The sequence below is a fragment of the Scardinius erythrophthalmus genome, assembly GCF_964197995.2.
Source record: "Scardinius erythrophthalmus genome assembly, chromosome: 25".
Classification (NCBI taxonomy): Eukaryota; Metazoa; Chordata; class Actinopteri; order Cypriniformes; family Leuciscidae; genus Scardinius; species Scardinius erythrophthalmus.
Window position 1 is genome coordinate 24,060,426 of NC_138245.1, and position 22,854 is coordinate 24,083,279.

Consider the following 22,854-nt stretch of genomic DNA (forward strand, 5'->3'; position numbering starts at 1 on the left):
TATATTTAATATATCATTTATATATATATTGTAATATTTTTGCATTGTTTGTTTTTTTGCTTCACGATGGGGTCAGGGTTTTTTCTCTTGATATTATTGACAGGCAGTCTGTACATCACCTCTCACATATATTAAGATGGACTTGCCTCATTGGACTTGAAGCTGCGTCCTTGCATGCCATGCCTCCAGAAGGCCAACACACTGTCTTGAAGGCAAACTAAGAGGGACAGATAGATGCATAGAGAGAGAATTTACTACAATAGATAGATACTACAATAAAACAAGAATTTACCCATAGAAAAGTGTTTAAATACCTAAATGTTAACTGTTAAATTCAATGAGCTTAGAGAAGACTTATGTAAAAATGGAAGAATGTTTACTTCAGGACACCCTTAATGTACCAAAGTTCCATACCTATTGATTCAATCTGGAAGTTAAAAGTCAGTTCGGCTGAGAGTTTCCGACTGGACTTTAACCGGCCTTGCAAATTCACAATCTTAATGCTCCCTGGAAATGAAGAGAGGCAATTAATCACTATATCTGTTTTTTGATATGCATGCATCTGTTATTAATGGCATGTTCTGTACTTACGATCTAAGCAGACTAAAATTGTATCTCTCTCCAGCTGGGTCACATGCATCACACAACTCTGTGGGGTATCTGAAACAACATTAACAATTTTCTAGAATTAAGCATTTTTAAAATTCCAAAAGAGTCAAATTAATTAAAATCAAAAATTTACACACACACACACACACACACACACACACACACACACACACACACACACACACACACACACACACACACACACACACACACACACACACACACACACACACACTCACGCACGCACAGGCACACTCACACGTTGTGTTTTCATGTTGTATGGGGACTTTCCATAGACACTTGTTAAACAATACAAACTGTATATTCTATCCCCTTACACTAACCCTACCCATCAGAGAAAACTTTCTGCATTTTTACAAACAAAAAAAAAACCACTTAGTATGATTTATAAGCAGTTTTTCTCATGGGGATCAACAAATGTCCCCACAATGACAAGGATTTCAGATATTGCCACCTTTGTAGGGACCTATGTTGTCCCCATAATGTAGGATTTACCAAGTAGTTTTAAAGAACCCACCAGAATCGAACCAGTTGGTGGTAGAGTTGGGATTGAGGGTCTCAAACCGCACCACCTGGTTAAGCTCTGTCCCTTTGCTCACAGCTATGCAGATGAGAGGATACTGATGCTCTGGAACCACCAGCATCTCAAACACCTCCAGCGGACACGGCAGGGGGAAGTCTATGCTCTGCAGGGAATGAGTCAGTGCTTAATTTGGAACAGCCTGCATGTGAATATGCCAAGTAAAGCAAATTTAACCCACAAGTCTTAAGTAGAAGATCAGCAATTTTTAAAAGCTTAAAGGAAACATGAATAGCTAATAGCTAAGCCTACATTATATTTATTTCCACCACTAAGTTGTCAACCCTTTTTCCATGGATTTTAGTGTGATGCTGATCTGCAGATCACCCTTTAACATTGTTTTGGCGATGGGAACCAGTGACACTGGGCTCACCTTGACCAACATGAATTTCTGCATGGACTCCACCCACTCAAAAAGGACAATACTGGACTGAAAGGCACCGCACAGGTACTTGTGGCCAGTATAAGGATTCCTCACTGAGAATAAACAAGACAACATACAGTATGGAAACAAAATACTGTAGAATACCTTAAATAAAGTCTATTTCACTATATTTTCCTTAAAGTGCCCCATTATGCTATTTTAAAGGTTCTTAATTTTGTTTAGGAGGACTCCTACAATAGGTTTACAAGCATCCAAGGTCAAAAAACAGTTAAATTCTCTCATAATATACATTGCAGCATCACCTCTTTCCTCGCAGTGTCTGAAACGGTTCGATAAAGGATTCTATCTCTCTAAACCCCTCCTTTCCGAGAGCTTGCTCTGCTCTGATTGGTCAGACGGGCCAGTCTGTTGTGATTGGTGAAATGAAACGCACATTACCGTATCTGAACTTCAGCTCCGGAGGCTTCCTCAGCACTTGTACACACAGTGATACGAACGGTAACAATGGCGTCGGTTTTACCGTATCAATTCAAGCGCGAGTCCACATCCTTTGAAAATGCATGCAAAGTGGATTTGCTTTCGCAGAGCAGAACACAGCGTCTTCTCGAAATGTCGACAACACGATCCAAACTCTTCCAGACCGGGTCGAAATAGACACTGTTCGCAGGCAGCCAATGAAGACCAAAGGCTGGCATTATGCAAATCTATTACAGACCTACCGAGTACTGACGACTTGTTTCAGGCAGTTCAGAATCAGTTCTTTCTTATGGGAGACAATAACTTTATTTGTCGTGCACTTTAATCTTTGAAACCTTGCAGACCTTTTACACTCACAAACAACTATATTACACACTGCATGAAAGGTAATATCGGAATAAGCATAATAGGGGCACTTTAAAGACATCTGAATTATTTGCTTGACATCAAGTATATATGTTACTGAATTCAGAAATAAAGGAAGGAAGAAAAGTACAGGATCTGCTTACCTACACAGCACTTTTGACACCCTTTTGTTTCAGGGATCTTATTGGACACTGAGTATTTCCTGGAATACAAATAAAAACATAGAATGAAAAATGCACATTTTGGTCACATCCTTACTCACACACAGAGATCTGAACATTTACCTGGGGATCATTTTGTCAGGAAATCTGTAAGTTGGTATGGCAACAGGGAGTTTCTGCATATGTCGAGCATGCTCAAACAGGCCACTCAGACTGTGAGAGTACAGGTGACATGCTTTTCCTGCGGAAACACAATTTCATTATTCAAAAACAGGGAAACAGGACAATGTCAGGAAACACTTGACATATATGACGTTAACTATTCTAGTATTATCACATTACAAGCAGTTCCATCCTATAATGTAAAGTGTGACCCGAAAATAAAAATATTTTAGCAATTGTAAAAAAAAAGAAACTCATTCTGAATAATTTGTAATTTGAAACGCTAAACCTTTTTAAAGCAAAGCTTACCAGATATTGATAGCAGGCTGTTGCTCATGACATACAGCCAAGTACATCTCCTGGGGAAAAGCTGAAAATGACCCAAAAATAGCTTTAGCACAAAACAAACACGACTGACTGAAGAAGCACGCCACACTCAGATAACACAAGGATATACACCACACAAATTAGTTTTCCAAAATTTGTTTGCAAATGCCTGAAAAGAAGCATCATACCTGCTCCATGGACGTCTCGTGCAGCTCATTAAGGTTTAAAGTGTAGATGCCTTCTTCTGCTCCAAATATCAGATACTGGTCTGAAATGCATAAACAGGGAGGAAGAAAAAAATGACTTTTCAGCGGAGATATAAGAAAAACACTTATGTAGGCAAAACAGATATAATAACGTATCATGAAATATTAATATTTCCTGTAAGCCAGATTCTAACTAAGACATATTAACTGAGCTCACCTCGTGTGTCTGGATTGATCCATGAGGTAGCGCAATGTATTTTTAATGGACAGCCATTAAAGACTTTAGAGAAACATGCTCCCATCTGGATATGAGAATAAAACGTAATGAGAACTCAGATGCAGCCAAATTAATCACAGTTCAAAAGGTTTATATCCAAGAAAACAAACACATCAAAAAGGTAAAATGCATTCATTTAAATAAAAATGCATTACAAGCGCTTAAGTCCCAATACAGTGCCATAGATCTGCAAATCTATGATATCCACTTACATGAACCTTTGGAGTTGGAGGGAGACCATTGCTGATGGGTTTCTGTGGGGAAAACAAATACAATTGAAGCAAAATAAGAGAATGTAAGTAGATTGATACAGAAAATTGTTTTCTATTTTAATACATTTAAAAATGTAATTTAGTCCTGTGATGACAAGCTGAATTTTCAGCATCATTACTCTGATTAGAAATCATTGTAATATGCTGATTTGCTGCTCAAGATTTTTTTTTTTTTTTATCATTATCAATGCTGAAAACGGTTTTTGCTGCTTAACAATTTGTGGAAACAATGATACCATTCAAACATTTGAAGCAATATTAAAAAGAGAGAGAGAAATTAATGCTTTTAATATTACTGTTTTTACTGTATTTTTGATTAGATAATTGCAGACTTGGTTCAGCATAAGAGACTTTATGAGACCCTTTCATAAACATCAAAAAAAATTGTAATGCTTCCAAACTTTTGACAGGTACTATATATATATATATATATATATATATATATATATATATATATATATATATATATATATATATATTTAAATAACAATATAACTATTTGTAATAATATTTTACACACACACACACACACACACACACACACAGACACACACATATATTACAACAACATATGTAAACATGTCAAAGATTTGTTATTATTAAATAAATAATTAAATCATTTTATTTCTTTAAAGATCTGATCATTAAAGATCTTAAATATCATTATATTTCATGACCTATATATATATATATATATATATATATATATATTATAATATAATATAATATATACATATAACATATACAAACATGTCAAATATTCATTATCCAGAAACCATAAGTGTTGCAAGAATTCGCACTAAATGCAATGGAACCGAGCCATACTAGAAAATCTTTCTTGTCCTTCGTTCCAGGAACAGCAGGGGGCATTGTGGACTGTGTCTCCGTTGAGAGCGAGTGTTCAGATGGGCTAATTCCATTACCTGTGGGTATGTAAGAAAAGATATAGTACACAATTTAGTTTCTGTTTATAAATCCTAAAAGCTGTGTTCCTTAAAATAGGTATCCAGCAAGAGATGCACACAGAGCACATAAGTAAAGAAAGTGTGCTTTGAATGTACATTCACAAAGAGGTTTAGCATTACGATGAAACGTTTCGTAATTACTAAGCTACTGCTGCGATTTGCAGCAACCACACTATAATACAATGCAAAGACAAGTGTAATGAATCAAGAGGATGACTGCAACAATGACTGACAGGAGAACAATAATTTGACAAGGAAAAGATTACAAGGGTGGAGTGGGTGATTCATGACGTCTTCCAGTGGGTGTGTGACATTTTCACATGCCAACACCATAGACGGCATTTCTCTTAGAGAGGGATGAGAGATGACATGTAATCTCACTACTGGCTGACTAAAGGGACTAACAATGGGACGGTTTAGAGACAGGTTTAGTGACTGGGGTTGAACTACGTTTATAGGGGAGAGTTGAATTCAATACGGGAGGGGCCTGTCTTACTGTCTCCTTCCTCATCGTGATCTTCCTCGTCGTCAAACGAGACCTGCAGACTCTCGTCGAACTGACTACATATCCCAGCGTCCCCCTGGGCTTCCCACGGGTCAAGTTCTTCCCGACTGGTCTCATTACCTAAACTGCTGAGCTTGTTTGCTGGCAGTCGAGGAGGCGGAGGTCGAGGGGGTACGTTGGTGGATGATCGAGCCGGGCTTTCGGTCTCCGGGCAGCGCTTTATAGTGCCCTGGTTACCGTCATGATCGCCCGAGGAGCTTTGATGAGGTCCGGGACTGGGCTTTGGCTGGAAACGACAGAACAAAATTAGCAGCATGCTACCGGCTTCTGTGGGATCAATAGTGCGATTACTAAAAAAAGTAGATGTAAAAAAAAACTGTAGAAGCTGTTCACTGATTTCCGATAAGCTTCCTTCAAGAAAAAAAAAAAAAAAAAAAAAAAGACTTGATGCTCAAAATAAAACTGCTAAATCAAAACAACACCTGAACATACACTACCTTTCAAAGGTTTGGGGTGGGAAAGAGTTTTTAAATGTTTTAAAAAGATATCTCTTATGCTCACCAATGCGATATTTATTTGATCAAAAAACACAGAAAAAAACAATAATATTGTAAATTATTATTACAATTTAAAATAACTGTTTTCTATTTTAATATATTGTAAAGTGTAATTTATTCCTGTAATAGCAAAGCTTAATTTTCAGCATCATTACTCCAGTCTTCAGTGTCACATGATCCTTCAGAAATCATTCTGAAATATGCTGATTTGGTGCACTGCTCAATAACAATTTCTAATTATCATCAATGTTGTAAACATGTTGTGCTGCTTCATATTTTTGAGATACATTTTTTTTCAGGATTCTTTGATAAATAGAAAGGTCAAAATAATGTAAAAGTCTTTTGTCACTTTTGATTGATTTAATGCTGAATAAAAGTAATGATTTCCTTCAATAACAAAAAAAGAAATAGAAAAAAAAGATAAAAATACCCAAACCATTAAACAGTAGTCCAAGTTTTCAACACTAAAAAGGTTTACTAAAAACATTTTATACCAAATAACTTGTTTGGATATTTACCTTGGGAGGAAGTGGTGGGGGGACCTTAGGCCTCATGGTAGAGTTTTTTGTGCTGAGACAAATCAGACATCCAATTAGCTGAGTCACAACGCCACTTATTTATGTTAATCATACTACAACTGCCAAACATAATTTGAGGGCATTAACAGGATGTTAATGGACCTCTGTGCTTGGTTTCATCTGACACTGGACCAACAGGGGTACAATAAAAGACAGGAAACAAACAACAAATACGCATGCAATCAAATGCACCAGGAATAATTCACTCTAATGAAAATTCTGTTATTATTCACTCACCCTCACGTCACTTCAAACATGCATGCTGTTATTTTTTTTCCTTGAAACACAAAAACTTTTAAAGAATGAAATACTTAATAAAATAAATAAATAAAAAGCATTTTTGGTGGTCACTAATAAAAGCAATTAGGTTTGGAACATGATGATGAATAAATAATAACATTTGTATTAGAAAAGCTTGTCGTCACCAAGAGAGTGCGCTATGAGTGTCATGATAGTAGTTCATTTGCATTTGAACTTGGGAAAATAAGGCTAAAGTAGCAGTTGGATGAACCACAACATTCTTGAACGTCTGCTAGCCATGGCATTGCTAAATAAAGGGAAAAAGAGATGGTCTGTCCAGTAAGAAAGGAAAACAGATGAAAGAATGATTCCCATGGAACTAAAAAGGCCATGATATACTGGCAACATTTTCAGGGGAAATTAAAAAACAGTATTTGATTTTAAAAGAAAAGAAGTCAAAATTTAATTCATATGAGTCACAAAGGATTACATAAAAAAATGTCAAAATGCTTGCATCAAAATGTTGCCAGTGCATCATGATCGTGAAGCGTTTTATCCTAGAGTAGCAGGGAGAAATTGGCTATAGAATCAGAAGAACTTACTGTAGCAATTCATCATCATGATCATCACCACCATCTTCACCCTCATCATCATCCTCCAAATGAGCCTCATGCCCCCTAATGAGGATTGAGAAGGTTGCGGCGCTCATTCAATGAAGATTATCAATTTGAAGCAACACTGTTCGACTTCCCATGGGTAAGATTAAACACTAATGGGCCATTCACATAGGGCATCCCGTGTAGTTTTTAAATGCTAGTCTACATAAATATGCACTAAACAGACTCTTTATGTGACCTTTGTTTTTTTAGTATCTTATGCTATGAGCGCCATGTTTTTAAGACACCATGAACAGAAAGTTACATTTTCTTGTCTCAAGATCTCAAGATGTTCCATTGTTTTTTAACACAAGAATGCATCACTATTGCGAAGTAAACATTTTGGTAGCATAATAATCAGTCTGTTGATTCAGTGACATTCCCTTTAAAGATGGACTCTAAAATCAAAGTGTGACAAATTAATGACAGGACAATCCCAAAGATCAATCTAGAAATGCATCTGGAGTAAATTTCATTTAGAGGGACTAACTGGTTAATTTCCCCCTGAGGAATGGAAAACTAATACTGTGGCAAAAATAACAGATCTCCAACAAAGCATTGCCAAGCAAATCAGCCTTTGGTTCCACTCGGACAAGCACAAAAGGGCAAGGTTAGGTCACATCAAATATTGATCAGATGAAAAACCAGCTATGCAGAGAGAGAAAGCGAGAAAGCGAGAAAGTGAGAGAGAGTGAGAGAGAGAGAGAGAGAGAGAGAGAGAGAGAGAGAGAGAGAGAGAGAGAGAGAGAGAGAGAGAGAGAGAGAGAGAGAGAGAGAGAGAGAGAGAGAGAGAGAGAGAGAGAGATGCACGGGTAGAGTTTGATAGAGCAGCAAAAATATGGAGAGCTATGAGAGAGCACAGGAGTGAAGGACACAAACAAAGCAACGGCATCATACCTCTGGTGCAGCTCTTCTTCAACAGATTTCAAGAGGCTCCTGTAAAGAGAGAATTTAGCAAAAGAAAGATGTTAAGTAAACAGGTGATTCTTTCAGTGCAAAGAGCATGTGGAAACACATGACGAACAGTTTTATAACACATCAAGGGATCCATTAGCTTTCATTGATTTAAGGCTAAATAAACAGGCATTTACTGCTAAATTGTCTCTGATGACACTGGGAAACTGTCCAATGCTTGGTTGTTAAATTTTAAGAGAATGTCTGCTTCCGACCGTCTAGAACCTCTGTTCAAAAGTTGTTTATCTACACTGCGCTTCAATTATTGAACAGTAAGGTTTTCTGGACTAAAAGGGATTTAAAATAACAGAAAAAAATCAGTAGATAAAAACTAGCTTCACATTTCCTCAAGAAAATACAAGTTCACACAAGGTGGACAAACACACTGCATGTCTTACGTCTGCATACAAAGAACAACTGACTAATCACAATTCAGTTTGTAAATGTATAAGAAAGAAGATCCAATTGCAATTCAGTATACAAATATAACGATGACGTCATTACTTTAAACACATCGTGAAGGCTAAACATTCTATCAATGTAACCCGATGGAAACTATAACATTTAAATAGTGAATGAATATGCCACGTTTTGCAGTTTTTGTAAAATCACTGAAAGACATGATAGCAATATAGACCACAGCCACCCAAAATGCTCAAATTTAATTTCTGTGGACCATGTGCAATAGAGAAAACACCATGATGGCCAAGGCCGAACACAGAGATATTCTTGATTCCTAGCCATTAGTCATTCACAACATTTAACATATATATTAATAGAACTCTGTTTTATTGTACAGTAGTCAACATTTGAAGTGGATCAAAAAAGTTAATCAAACTTGTCCCAAGACAAGAACGGGTATTGTTAAAAATTCATGTATAACTTTGATGAAAGTTTTTTTGATGAAGGTTTTGATCCACTTCAAATGTTGACCACTGTACATAAGGTAGGTCCCCCCTCGTGGTGGTTGCCATTTTGAAATTTAATTAACAACTGTACACTACTCACTTAAATCTCAGTACTTATCAGGCACTTTTTGAATAAAAACAAATTAACATTTGGTTGACAAATATTTCTGTGAATGCAGAATTACTACAACAGTACCAGTTACCCAAATTCTGTTGTGGATTTTGCACAATCTCTCCTCCACAACAGTAGGTGGCAGTATAACGTTCAATGGTGAGTGTCATTATTAAACTGCTCCAGTATTGGATGATGCTTAATATCCTTAAAATGATTTTGATTAGAATTTGTGCTTTATATTTATGCACTTTTAAAACATAATACAGCACAACCACTTTTAAAATAAATAAATTAGTAGTCATTATGTCATGTCTCTCTACCTCAGAGCCAAGAGTGGCCTTCTCATTTTATTGTATTCAATAACCAAGAGCGCACAGGCCCATGGACCATTCATCCAGTTATCGTTTCCATCATTAACCAAACAGAGGCTGATTACTGCAGCCATGCATGGAGCTGACTAAACGAGAGAGGATGAGTGCTTTTGTGACGCTGAGGGGGTGTCTCGAAGTGCTCGGGACCCATCTGTTGACAAGAGCTGAGAGCAACACCTCAGAGCGCATGCAAAGGCGCTCACACAAACAGAGGGAACGGTTTCACTGCCACTCCATCTGGTGTACTCGACCTTCTGTTCACTATATGGCAAAGACTGTCAACAATGCGCAGGGTGTGTACATTTTAAAAGAATGACAGTCATACAGATCATACGCAAGCAACCTGAAACAAACTGTCACACTAGTGAGACGTCAATGTCAGGTGTGAGATAAATAGATGTACGGACAAATACACATGAACAAACCCTGCATGTGTCTTTGAACTGTGAATAAACTCTCTTAGGGATGTCAAATACACAGAGATATACAGATATTTATAATTGGTACATTTAATTTGTATTTTTTGAATCCTTTTTTTGCAGCAGCAGTAAAGCTGTTTTTATTAATATAAAACAGTGTGACATGTTCTGAAACTTACTTGTTTCCTCCCATGATGGAGCCTTGAGGGGATTCTTGCTCATAATCCATTTGTAAATCCTGCAGAAAAAAAAAAGAAAGTCATATATATAAGTCATGTATATCTTCATCTAATGCTTCAATTTGTGCGAAATGCAGGCGTGTTTACACAGAGCTTCAAAAAGATGCATGAAAAGAGAACATGAAAAATATGACCTGCATGAAATGCCGTTGACATTAGATTCAGGAATTATTAACTATAGGTAACTCTTTGTTCGTAATTAAGTGTTGTTTATTATTATTATTAATCCCCACATGCAGTTTCATAATGCTTTTACACGTACAAGGTATATTTAGTGAGTGAAAACGATGGAAGAGATGATGAGATGAGCATTCATCTACAGTGTATTAGCTCTACATCAGCAAGCAAGCACACATCTTGCCACGATTATCTTTTTTATTAGTTTTATTAGTTTTCATTAGATGTTTTCCTTTTTGGGCTCTGACATCACAAAAGACAATTTGAAGAATGTTTTTATAATTCAGTGAAAGTCAGTGGGGTCCAAACATCATTGACTTTCATTGTATGCACAAAAAACACAGACATTTTTCAAAATGTCACCTTTTGTGTTCCACAGAGGGTGAATAAAGTCATACAGGTTTTAAATGACACAATGATGAGAAAATGATGGCAGAATTTTCATTTTTGGGTGAACTATCCTTTTCAGGTTTAAAATAATTTTAGTACAACTTAAACGTTAATCATTTTATTAGAGTGCAAAGTAAAAAAAACGTGGGAGATTAACAGGTTGGACTCCTAGATAGACAATCTGTCTTTTTAATACAGAAAAACTGTAGTTCTCTCTTTTTGTGATGAAATACAATTAGAAATGTTGATTGCACAAGATTGCTGGAAAGGAATTAAATTCATATTGCTCACAATGTCCTCCTAATTAGAGCATTGTGGGTGGACTGGGCCATGTGCTATCTCTCCTCCCACTCACCAATATGATCATTCAAGCAGGCAATGACTTGAAATAACTTCGTGTTCATGACTTAATAGAATCAGAAAACAGAGGAGGTGTCTATTAAATACCTGCAACGTGAGGAATATTTCAGGAATAAAACGTCGTTTTTAACCCGATGGCATGCTGTCGATAACAACAACAATTTCAACTGACCCCTCCGTATGGAGGAAACCTGTTTACATTAAATAATGTAATCTTATAATGGAAGCTAGCCAGAAAAGTGCAATTTTCATCATCAACAAATAAAATAAATAAAGTTTCATTTAGCTTGGCATCCACATGAGAATACCAGAAAGGAGGCTGAAGGAATGTGATCCGCAACTATATCTGTAACATAGTTCCACCTAAAATAGACAATTTTAACATTTTATTTTAAATACATTATTAAATTTAATTTTTAGTATTAAATTAAATAAATAATTATTAATATTATTGTTAAATTAAAGTACAATATTGTATTTATTATTAAATTCCAATGCCAATTCAATAAATTTGTTATTCTGATAATATAATTTTAAAAAATTGTAAGGAAAATAAAATGAAAAATAGAACCATTCTGACTAAGTGATCTCAGACTTATATACCCGATATAAGCACTGAAGCGTCAGAAAGCTGAAAAATGCTGCCTTCGGAGGATCCATTCCAAGGTAGGAAAGCATCAAAACATGTCCGAATCCAACGTTAGCTTCACTTCCTGGGATACTTTCATCTGATACATTTTTTATATCCCACAATCCTGTGCATTTCATTCTGTGACGGTTAAGCTAAAAAATAAAGATGGCATCTGAAAGTTGTGGTGGGTGGTCAGTTTGTGAGTAAATGTAAGTTTTTGACCAACGGTTTCCACTTTTGATGTCATTTCTAGCAAGAAATTAATATTGTAGTAATTAAATATTTGCTTAGTTATCATCAAAGCTTGCTCTATTTTGTTGTAGATCATTAAACCACTTAGCTGCCTGCAAAGTCATTGCCTGATAGGGCAGCGAGACAACAAGTCTGTGATGTCACAGATGTGGTAAATAGACATCAGGTCTGAAAAAATCTGGAATATCCCTTTAAGGGAAACGCTGTCTTATTTCTTTAGGGAAGTTGGCTATAGTGCTTCATCCATTAGAGGAGATATTCTGGCAGAAGATTTTACTATAACAATCAGGTCACTGATTAAACCTGAGAACCTTATCTCCCTCAAACTCTTTTCTTTCTTTATTTCACTCCCTTTCGCTACTTCCACAGCTCTCTCTCATTTTCCCTTCTTACTCTCTCTCTCTCTCTGGAATACAGCTTTTCAGCCATGCAAAACCTCATTGATTTTGCCCTGCAGATTAACAAACCAAATTTCCTTTACGCAGCAAACTGTCATATCCTTATTCGCTGGCAGCCTTTCTGCTGATGGGAGGCTTTTCAGAAAGAGTGACGGAGAGAGAAAGGATGGAAGAGTAAAAGCTAACAGAACATCCCAGAGTATCCGCTTCACTGCTTCTGTCACCGGCTTTTCATCTCTCTCCTTTTGGTTTCTTTATACGCAGTCAAAGACACCGATTCCAAGCATGTGATTCGCTGTGCCGCCTAAGTGCGTGGGCTTCAATACCAGATGGATGTGTCACTCAAAAAAGCCTCAAAAAACGCAAAAAGATGAAAAAAGGGGGAAACCGTTTCTTTGCACAGGCATAACCCTGTGATGCTTTTAAAAACCTGGAAAACTATGCAAAATCATTCTTCAATATTTCCCAGTCACTAAAATAAAAAGCCAAAAGGACAAAAGTAGTATCCACAACCCTAAGTTGGATGAGTTAGAAAATGTAGGTCAACTTTTTAATTTCTATTCTAAATTAATTCAGTGTCATAAGTATCTAGTATCCATCTAGTTCGAGAAGCCAAATTAAATTTGTTCTAAAACTGATATGCATTTTATACACGCACACAAAATATAATTTAACAACTTGTAAATGTTAAATCAAGTTTGTGCATGTAACATTGTGAATCAAATTATTTTAATCCACAATATTCATAATCCAATATAACTGTTAACTTAAAAATCATTAATATCAGACGGTTTAAGACTTTAATGATGTATCATAAGCCCCTTTCACACAGAGATTCCGGAAAATACACGGATAATGTGTCCTGGGATTTGTCCTGTTTGATTTTGATTCATTCACACTGCCAGTGATTTTCCAGAATCTGTGAGTGCGTTCACACACATCCCATTAAGACACGTGACGCCAGGATGTGATAACTCCTGTCAGATGTCAGTTCTGCAGATAACTCCTTTTCATCATTTCTACACGAAGACGAGTCCATACTCCCCAGCAGCGCCACTGGGTTAGCCGAGTGGCTCGTTCCCCATATGCTGTAGCATAGGTTGTAGAAAGGCCCCTGCGATGGTGCGTGCATCGGCACATGCGTCATCATTATGACACACACCTTACGGCATTGGTCCTGGCTTTTGTTCACACAGGGCTCGTTCCGGGATTGATCCCGGCAATGTTACTAGGTCCCCATCCCGGCATCAATCCTGGGACGTGTTTGCGTTCACAGAGAAAGCACTCTAGCAATTTTACGGCAATTTCCCGGGATCAATGCGCAGTGTGAAAGGGGTTATGTAGTTAAGTACCTTGCCATCTAGTTAGAGAAGCCAAATTAATTTTTGTTCTAAAACTGATATATATATATATATATATATATATATATATACAGTGCAATGCATAAGTGAATACACCCATGCTAAAGTTGCCTGCCTCTATGGGAATTTAACATAGGGGTGTACTCACTTATGCACCATGTATTTTAAGGAAGAACATTTATTTATTTACGATACATTATTCATTCACAAAGAAAATTGGTGTCCTTAAAGGTTGGATTTTTCCTAATTTTTTAAATTAAGGCATTAAGTTCAATTTCCATAATATGATTTTTTATTCCTCTTTTTAGTCAACTTTAGCATGGGTGTCTAAACTTATGCACAGCACTGTATATCCAATTTAATTGTTAACTTAAAAATCATTAATACGGTTAATGACGGTTTAGACTTATGATATTGTGAATATCTTAAAAGTAATTGTTAGATATTAGAACCTCTATAGAGCCAATGTCATGGCACTTATGACAGCTGTGTATAAGAACCAAGAGACAATGCAACACCATCTTTGCAGTTTAAAGGCAGCTAAATAGATGCATACAAAAACAAATCATAATTCAGTATGCAAACAGAAGGGGGAAAGGGGGCAAATTGGATTTCAGTACACAATTATAATTAAGCACGGTAGGTGTTCACAATAACTTGGTGTTGAAACAGAGGGGTAAGGTTGTGTCCCTGCTGCAGAATTAGCTGATACCTCAAACAAACCGTGTGAGCTGGGTTTGTTGCGCAAAGCGTTGCTTGCTGAGGCAATGTTTTCCCCTCTCGCTCACAGACCTGCAGAGCACTTCGGTTTAACCGTCCCTATGGGACACGCACAGGCACTTCAGACTTTTTTTCCCCCTCTCTCTCTCTCTTTTCTTGTTTTTCCCCATTTGTTCGCCTTCTCCGCCCCACTCAACATCCATTCCATCTGTCTAACCCTAATCTCTCTCTCTCCATTCCCTCTCCTTCACTGTTGCTCGCTTTCAAGATGTGTCTGATTGTGACAAGCCCTAAAAATAAAGCCCCTCGGAGGCCTCGACTACACAAAATGCTTTGCTTTGCAATTTCAAAGTGCTTTTGATTACTGAAAAGTGCAGCAATGTATCGACTTTGAGGGACATGTCTTTAATAAAGCTAGAGGCTGAAATACCAAAATAAAATGGATTCAGAGATTTGGGATGACAGACAAAGGCAATTATATACAGGCAAGCTGAAGACACAGACTGCCATGATCTAAATATGATAAGGCAGCAGAATGAATGAATGAAATGAACAAAAGATATGAAAGTCACATATGGGAGGATGAGTTCACTACACAAGCGCTGCGAAGCGGACAAGATGCTACGTAAAAGACAAAAAAAAAAAAGATAGGGGACGCGAAGACAGAGATAACAGAGTAAAATACAAAAAAATACCAGATTAGATCTTGCAGTGTAGTATATTTCTTCGGCACAGTCCAAAAAATCGTCAGTGTCGGGCTGTTTAGTAGAAGGACCAAGAAACTTCAGTTAATCACACACACGTGACGTCCATGTGGTTTCACAGAAACAATAATTGATGGGTTATGGGCGGTTGGGGTGGTTGCTGGGTGAAGATGTGCTTGCAAAGACAATGTCAACCAGAATAGACCGTTAAACAGGTCTGTGGATTAAATGAACAGTCCATAACTGCTGAAAAGTGGTGTGGTGGTATTATGTTCACAGAAGTTGTAATGATTATTATAATTCTGCTCTTTTACCATTACAGCAAGAATGCATTAAATTAATCAAAAGTGACAGTAAAGACTTTTACTGTTCACTGTTACAAAATATTTCTCTTTCAAATAAATGCTGTTCTTTTAAGAATCGTAAAAAAAAAAAAAAAAAAAAAATCAGAAATAATAATAATAATAATAAGAAATGTGTGTTGAGCACCAAATCAGCATATTAGAGTGATTTCTAAAGGATCATGTGACTGAAGACTGAAGTAATGGCTGCTTTGCATCACAGGAATAAACTTATGTAGTTTATTATATATATATATATATATATATATATATATATATATATATATATATATATATATATATATATATATATATATATATATATATATATATAGTAGTACCATTATAGAAATGATATCACTTGAATTTGTTTTAAATGTTTCACATTTTAAAAACCTTTACAACCCACCAGTTGCAGCAATTATGTACTGCTTCTTTAGAAACAGCAGAGCAACTTGATGTGACTCCAGGAAATCAAAAGAAAATCAAAGCGTGGGGGAAGTGAGGTTCTTCAGATGTGAGGTTACATTCAGAAGATGACATCATAAGCATGAAGCTACAATGGGAATCGACATTAATTTGATGTCCTGCTGTTAAAAATGATCTGGTTTATGAAAGGATGACAAATCCAGTTACAACATGAGAAACACTGAGTGCTCAAATGAGACAAAGATGAGTCAACGCTGCATTTTTCTGCAGCGCTTAAAGGAAGTCGTATTGATTAGATGCCACGGAAAGCTGCATCTAACCTTTCAATTATCGCGGTGGTGAGAGTGCGAGACAGACGTCTCAAATGCACAACAGTCAAACATGGTGTGAGAGAAAACAAGCCACTGTCAGTAGACGAGCTGGGATTGAGGTGTTTGTGAGGAAAATATTACATAATAGTAAGTGTCAGCTTATAGGGAAAATCATTTGGAAGTGTTCTCCACACTTGGTTATGACCTTTGCGAACAGCTAGAAAGGCAAAGTGATTTCAAATTAAGCTTGACGTGGTTTCACATTTGCTCTGTTCCAAAACCTAGTTAGCTCCCTATGGAGGGATCATATTCTTCACTGGCAAAAAATATAGTTTAAACATAAACATGTTTTTCCTTAAGTACTAAAGTGAATCATTTTAAAAATCATTTTATTTATTTTTTATTAAATTTTTTTTTTTTTTTTTTACATTTTAGATTATTATTATCATATTATTTGTATTAATAAATTCTGAATGTATACTATTATTAATATTGTATTTAAATAGTTATTATTCATAAAAGCTTTGCAATACAGTGTAAAAAAGTTATATACGGTAAGTTCAAGTTTACTTCAAAGCAAAAGTACTGAAAATGTAAAATCTAAAGCAAATGTACTGATATAAACATTTCATACAAAATATATATTTTACAAAATAATTTGATTGAAATCTGGAAATTACTAGAAAAACAAAGGCATATGTCTAACCAAGTTTTATTGATTTCACTAAAATTGAGCCTTCTAAAATGTTTTAAAGTAGTTTTTTCCATTGTAACGCAACATCCAATTTAAAAACAGTTTCCACAGGATGAATCTTGAGTGTTTAAGCTCAAATTATTTAAATTATTTCATTCAAAAGGTCCATCACATTATTTCAGTATTTAATAATAAATGTGTGTATTTTTACGCTTAACAGAGCCTCACGCCATTAGCTTAGCAGCATGCTAACGCCAAACTCTACTAAAATCAATTGTGAGTTGAGCTGTTTGTGTTGCGCACTAAGTTGCTGTCTATGTAGAACTTTTTAATTAATTAGATTCCTTACAAGGAAGCTGCCTATGTAAGCAGTAGGCAGCTCATTAGGTTTTGGAACAGAGCTAATAAGACGTAACTAAGAAGCATAAAGTGTGTTCTGATTGGTTGAATTGTTTGCCATCACAGGAAATCCCCAAAGCGAAGAGCAGCTCACTCACCGGTTCATGATGCGGTTTCGTCTCTGTTGTTATAGGAGGGTCAAACTTCACCTGACCGACTGTAAGAAAACAAATCATTTTTAAAGCAACAGTCCAACTTTTTCTGGATTGTACAGAAACATATCAGCATACGGGTTTGGAATGACATGAGGGTGAGTGAATACTGACAATCAGTCAGTTCATTGATATAACCGGTTAGTCTGAACATAAATAATCATATCATGAACACTCAAAACCACACATTTCTTTAAGTCAGTAGATGTCAGGTAGGTATGTTACAGAATCCAAAGAAATCCCCCAGCAGACACTGACAGACAGATCATGAGAGAGAATTTCTGGTATACTCCAGCAGAAAGAGAACTGAAGCTGAGAAATTCACTCAGCCAAGCTCAGGAGAGCAGGAGCACCTGTCAGGTCTGCCCAGGGGAGAAATCCAACAAACACTCACAGTTAATCTCTGACAGAGTCTTCCCTTCCCGGCTGGTACGGCTTGCTGAGCGAATCCGATGTGGAACAGACACTGGAGGCTAGGGAGAAGAAGAAAAAAAACACAAATAAACACACACACACACACACACACACACACACACACACACACACACACACACAAGAACAAATAAATACACACCAGCACATAAAGCACATAAAGAAGATTTTATCTCTAAAGGTCATTTAGAGTATTAATGACAAATCAAAGTGTTTTGTTATGGTTATTATGAGGTCATTTGAATGTTTATGTGAATAAATAAAAGCCAAGATAGGGTGAATCTCACAGCATGAAATGTTTGAGTTTTAAAATAAAATAAAATAAAATAAAATAAAATAAAATAAAATAAAATAAAATAAAATAAAATAAAATAAAATAAAATAAAATAAAATAAAATAAAACGAAGCCTGTTTTAATTAAAGGACTCATTTATTTCCATTTTATTTATGTCCATTATTTTACGACAGTAAACAATAATCATCCTGTTCACGCAATACATTTTTTTTTTAAATGTATATATTGTTTATTATCCGAAGCCTGTTTTAATTAAAGAACTTATTTATTTCCATTTTATTTATGTCCATTATGTTACGACAGTAAACAATAATCATCCTGTTCACGCAATAAATAAATAAATAAATAAAAAGTAAATATTTATCATTATACAAAGCCTGTTTTAATTAAAGAACTTATTTATTTCCATTATTTTACGACAGAAAACAATCATCCTGTTCAGGCAAAAACATTTAGTTTTATTACCAATGACTTTTTAAAAATAGATAATTATAAAAAATGTGTAACTGTCATGAAAATGACAAAACGTGACAATGCAAAAATGTTTTAATGCTACTTAAAATATGATAAATATAATTTATTATGTGTCTCTCTTGATTTTGAATTACAACGTCATTTCTTGATGGTTTTCACTCAGAACAACCTTGAGTTTGTGAATTTTGATTCAATATTGCATAAAATGTATTATATTAAAGTGCTTTTATTTCAGCAATTTTGAGTACGCCTCAATTGCCATCATTTCATTGCATAATGTATATATCAGCATTACGCTGCCATCGTTTAATCAGCATCGGCCTTTGAAAAACCCATATCGATCGATCACTATTAAAGCAATCAGATTTGACATGGCTTTTAAGCCTTTTATACATAAACCACATTAAACCAAAAAAGTCAAGATTGTAGATGCTCTTAGTCGATAGCTTGCATATTAGTGCGCCATTCTTAGCAGATCAGAAGCCCGGTTAAGATAAAAACACCCCGTCAGCAAAATCTGCACACATCAATACATTTAAGACAAGAGCGGCTTAAATGCTTACACTTCAGATATCACTTAGTGCCATCGCCAGGGACTCAGTGGAGGGCAAACTCCACAAGCTAAAAATACATGCCAGGCATCGCTCTCTGATAAGAGTAGGGGTCATGATGCTGACCCCCTGAATCCCTATCTGTCTGACGCTGCTGTCCTGTCTCACTGCAGCCCAAGAGAAAATCATTACGGCCTACTGGGCGTCCGACAGCCCAGTCCCTGATGACTATCCAGAAAAGTTTGCTGTCATTCGTGAATCAGGAATCACCTTCCATCAGCAACACACACATAAACACAGACTCACACATGCATGTGCATACGGAAACACATGCATAGGCAGCACACATAAAAACACGCGAACATTTGAGTCCTGAACAGGGTCCAGGAAACTAAATGGTCACTGAAGGACATCCTTCACTTTAGTTTCACGCCAGCAGGGCTGAAGTAGATGTGATGAGGAGAGATAAGACAGAGGAACAGACGCACGACCTTCAGACAACAAGGACACAGCAGGGCTCTGAAATAGAAATAGACAGAATGCCAAACACTGCGCCCTTCCCTCAGCGGACGCCTGTGAATATTCTATCACACCTTTTAGCACTTGAGCCACATGGTACAGTGACTAAGAAAGATATTATCTATGCTTTTTGAAAATCTATACAGTATATAGATATCAAATAAATCTGGACTTAACCAACGGGTAAAAAAAGAAAAAGCCAGTCAAGAACATGTCTAGCTCATATCTCACTCCAAAAAAACATAACCAAACAATTGAAAAGTGAACACGCAAAATCAACAAAAATTTAAATAAAACAATTATATAAAGATTCATAAAAATGCTGCTAAAAAACGTTTATTTTGTAAGTATGAAATAAAGGATCAGTTAACAAAATAAAATGAACAATTGCATAATCTATAAACCTAATATTTCAATATATAAAAAGTATTTATATTATATTTATTTTCAATATATAAAAGTATTTAAATTATATTTATTTATTTTAATTAAAAAAAAAGATCTATATATAGATATTTTTTTTTAGGACTGTCCAGGTATGATTATAATTAATATTTTACAATATAAGAGTCAATGAAAATAATGACAATTACAACGAAACTCCAAAAAAAAAAGAGAAGAAATTTCTTCTTCTTTTTTTATCATTTTCTTTATATTTAGGGGTTAAATATGACCTTGACATGCTCTTGACATTTTGCACGAGATTCACCCCAATATTGAACATTATTTGCATTTCATGACGCAAGAAATTTCTCTAAAAGCTCTTTGATGTTGATGTTCTGTTAAACCCTTGAAGCAAACTTTAGCACAAAGAGGCCAGACAAAAATCTTTTGTCAACGGATCCAAATCCAGCTTTTGAACTGAGCTTCCGTTTCCAAAACCGACCCCTTGAGGGATCAACACTCCGATCCCAAATCCGACAAGACTGCAAAACTCCCTAAAACATCCTTGGGCATACCTGCGTAACTCAAGCACTTAAACACACACACGAACACACAGCTATTCAAGCAAACAAGGAAACACACATCATGCACAAATGTTTGTCTAGGTTAAAAAAAAGAAAGAAAATTAGTCACTTATGAGAATATAAATTAACAACACACATAAAGCCATTATAGTCATCAATGCAAAATTAACACTTACTACCGGTGATCAAAACATTTCCAGATGTTCACACACACACACACACACACACACACACACACACACACACACACACACACACACATACACACACACACACACACACAGACCCCTGATACCTTTCTGCGAGCTGCAAAGCGAAGGACTCGCCGGGAGAGAGGAGACACTGGTAAAAACAACCCTCTGTATTTAAACTTCAAGAGCAGGAGAGGGGAAAAAATGAATAAGAGAGGAAGTGAGCATGAATTGATGCTTGGGGAAATGGGTAGAACAGGAGAGATGAAATGAAGGACAACTATGTCCTTAAAAGTCTTCATTCTCGCTGGGGGACTTTAGAAGAGGCCAAATGATTTCACAAATCTTTATCAGAAGAAGCCCTGTAGCACAACTGGAAGAGACGCCTGCGAACCTTAGAGACAATCGAAACGAATGAGGGTCTTTAAAACAACCATTACAGGCTAATAATAAAGAAAGTAAGCCAGTGAAAAATATCACCGCAATAAAACGTTTGAGGTATCGAAGACTCACAGGGCTCATCAAACTGACATCCCCGCTCTTGGGATTGAGAGGCTAACGTAGTCAGTTCGATCAGCTGGCATTTTCTGGGCTCTGTTTGTGAATAATAGTCCCGATGGGGCCGTCATTCTTGAAGTGATAGTTGTGATAACATTGAGAATCACACAGAGAGAGATATACTGTACCTCCGGCTCTGGGTCGTCATCATCCAGGTCTGTGTAGGACGAGTGGTCGGGGTTGTTCGCTTTATCCAGAAGCTCAATTGCCAAAATACGACTCAATGGTTGGGACACCAAGGGATGCTGGGTAGAGACGATTGAAATGGCAATGTTAGATGTTCTTTAAAAGATATGTCTTTGGTCTTAGTCTTGAAAGTTATATAATTTAAAAAGAAAATTATAAATATAATTAATTATACAATAAATTAAACGAATGTAATTCAGAACAATGACAACAAAAAATTATTATATAAGAAATAAAATAATAAATCAATAAATATTATTCATTGTATAAATAATTATAATGAAATCAAATTCTATTGTTCAATTATGAAATACATTTAACAAATGCAATTCAAAATCCAAATTATTAACTAATGCAAACATTATGAAGCTGAGAAACACAAAATGCAAAAAGCCCCTCCTACCTGCAATAACTTGTCAGCCGGCGGCCGCTTCTTTGGATTTTTCGTCAACGCCAATTTCACAAAATTGTGGAAATTGTTGGTCCTCCAGAACATAAAGAAGAGTCTTCATAAATCTCACACATAACAAGCATTTCGACCGCGAGGCTGTGCAGTTTGTTAGCTTTAAATGTAATTAAGCTAATTTGATTTAACAGAGCTGCAAGGTAATGGAGAAGAAACTATTCGGCAGAAGACCTGACCAGATTCATAATTAGCCAAGGTAAGAGAATGTCAAGTCCAACCAAATCAAAATGCAGAAAAGTAACTGTTTAGGGCAAATGAGAGTGCTTGGCCCAAATTTCATTGGTGATTGATGATATTAAAGAATAGGGCATTTAAAAAAACATACTGAAACTCACTGACACTGAAATCTCTCTTGGTAGCAAGTATTTTACACACCCAGGTAACATAATCATTGCCTGAAAATGTAATTATCACTTACCATTTAACTTTGTCTTTTAATTTGGGGGGTTGAAAGTTGCTTTTCGTCATCAAAAACAGAGCTCTAGAGAGAAAAAAAAAAGGGTTGATGTCACAAGCAGAAAAATAGCTCGGCTTAGAAAGAAAAT

At 36.0% G+C, this 22,854-nt stretch overlaps 1 protein-coding gene across 8 annotated transcripts in view; it reads right to left on the reverse strand.

Moving 5' to 3' along the window:
* Positions 1–22,854, reverse strand: part of map4k3a (mitogen-activated protein kinase kinase kinase kinase 3a) — a 61,267-nt gene that overhangs the window by 2,022 nt on the left and 36,391 nt on the right. The window contains exons 10-33 of one of the 8 annotated variants that reach the window (XM_081356966.1): positions 22,728–22,790; positions 22,247–22,328; positions 21,786–21,902; positions 21,204–21,278; positions 18,064–18,142; positions 17,616–17,674; positions 15,335–15,397; positions 10,291–10,349; positions 8,242–8,280; positions 7,291–7,365; positions 6,389–6,440; positions 5,434–5,599; positions 4,669–4,766; positions 3,784–3,825; positions 3,512–3,596; positions 3,277–3,356; positions 3,071–3,131; positions 2,723–2,840; positions 2,582–2,640; positions 1,584–1,687; positions 1,148–1,316; positions 592–660; positions 415–507; positions 147–217 (exon numbers count right to left, since the gene is read on the reverse strand). In XM_081356966.1, the coding sequence (XP_081213092.1) occupies positions 147–217; positions 415–507; positions 592–660; positions 1,148–1,316; positions 1,584–1,687; positions 2,582–2,640; positions 2,723–2,840; positions 3,071–3,131; positions 3,277–3,356; positions 3,512–3,596; positions 3,784–3,825; positions 4,669–4,766; positions 5,434–5,599; positions 6,389–6,440; positions 7,291–7,365; positions 8,242–8,280; positions 10,291–10,349; positions 15,335–15,397; positions 17,616–17,674; positions 18,064–18,142; positions 21,204–21,278; positions 21,786–21,902; positions 22,247–22,328; positions 22,728–22,790 (1,978 nt within the window). The remainder of the gene's footprint in view (positions 1–146; positions 218–414; positions 508–591; positions 661–1,147; positions 1,317–1,583; positions 1,688–2,581; positions 2,641–2,722; positions 2,841–3,070; positions 3,132–3,276; positions 3,357–3,511; positions 3,597–3,783; positions 3,826–4,668; positions 4,767–5,433; positions 5,600–6,388; positions 6,441–7,290; positions 7,366–8,241; positions 8,281–10,290; positions 10,350–15,334; positions 15,398–17,615; positions 17,675–18,063; positions 18,143–21,203; positions 21,279–21,785; positions 21,903–22,246; positions 22,329–22,727; positions 22,791–22,854) is intronic. The other 7 variants (XM_081356968.1, XM_081356967.1, XM_081356969.1 and 4 more) reach the window with 7 other exon arrangements.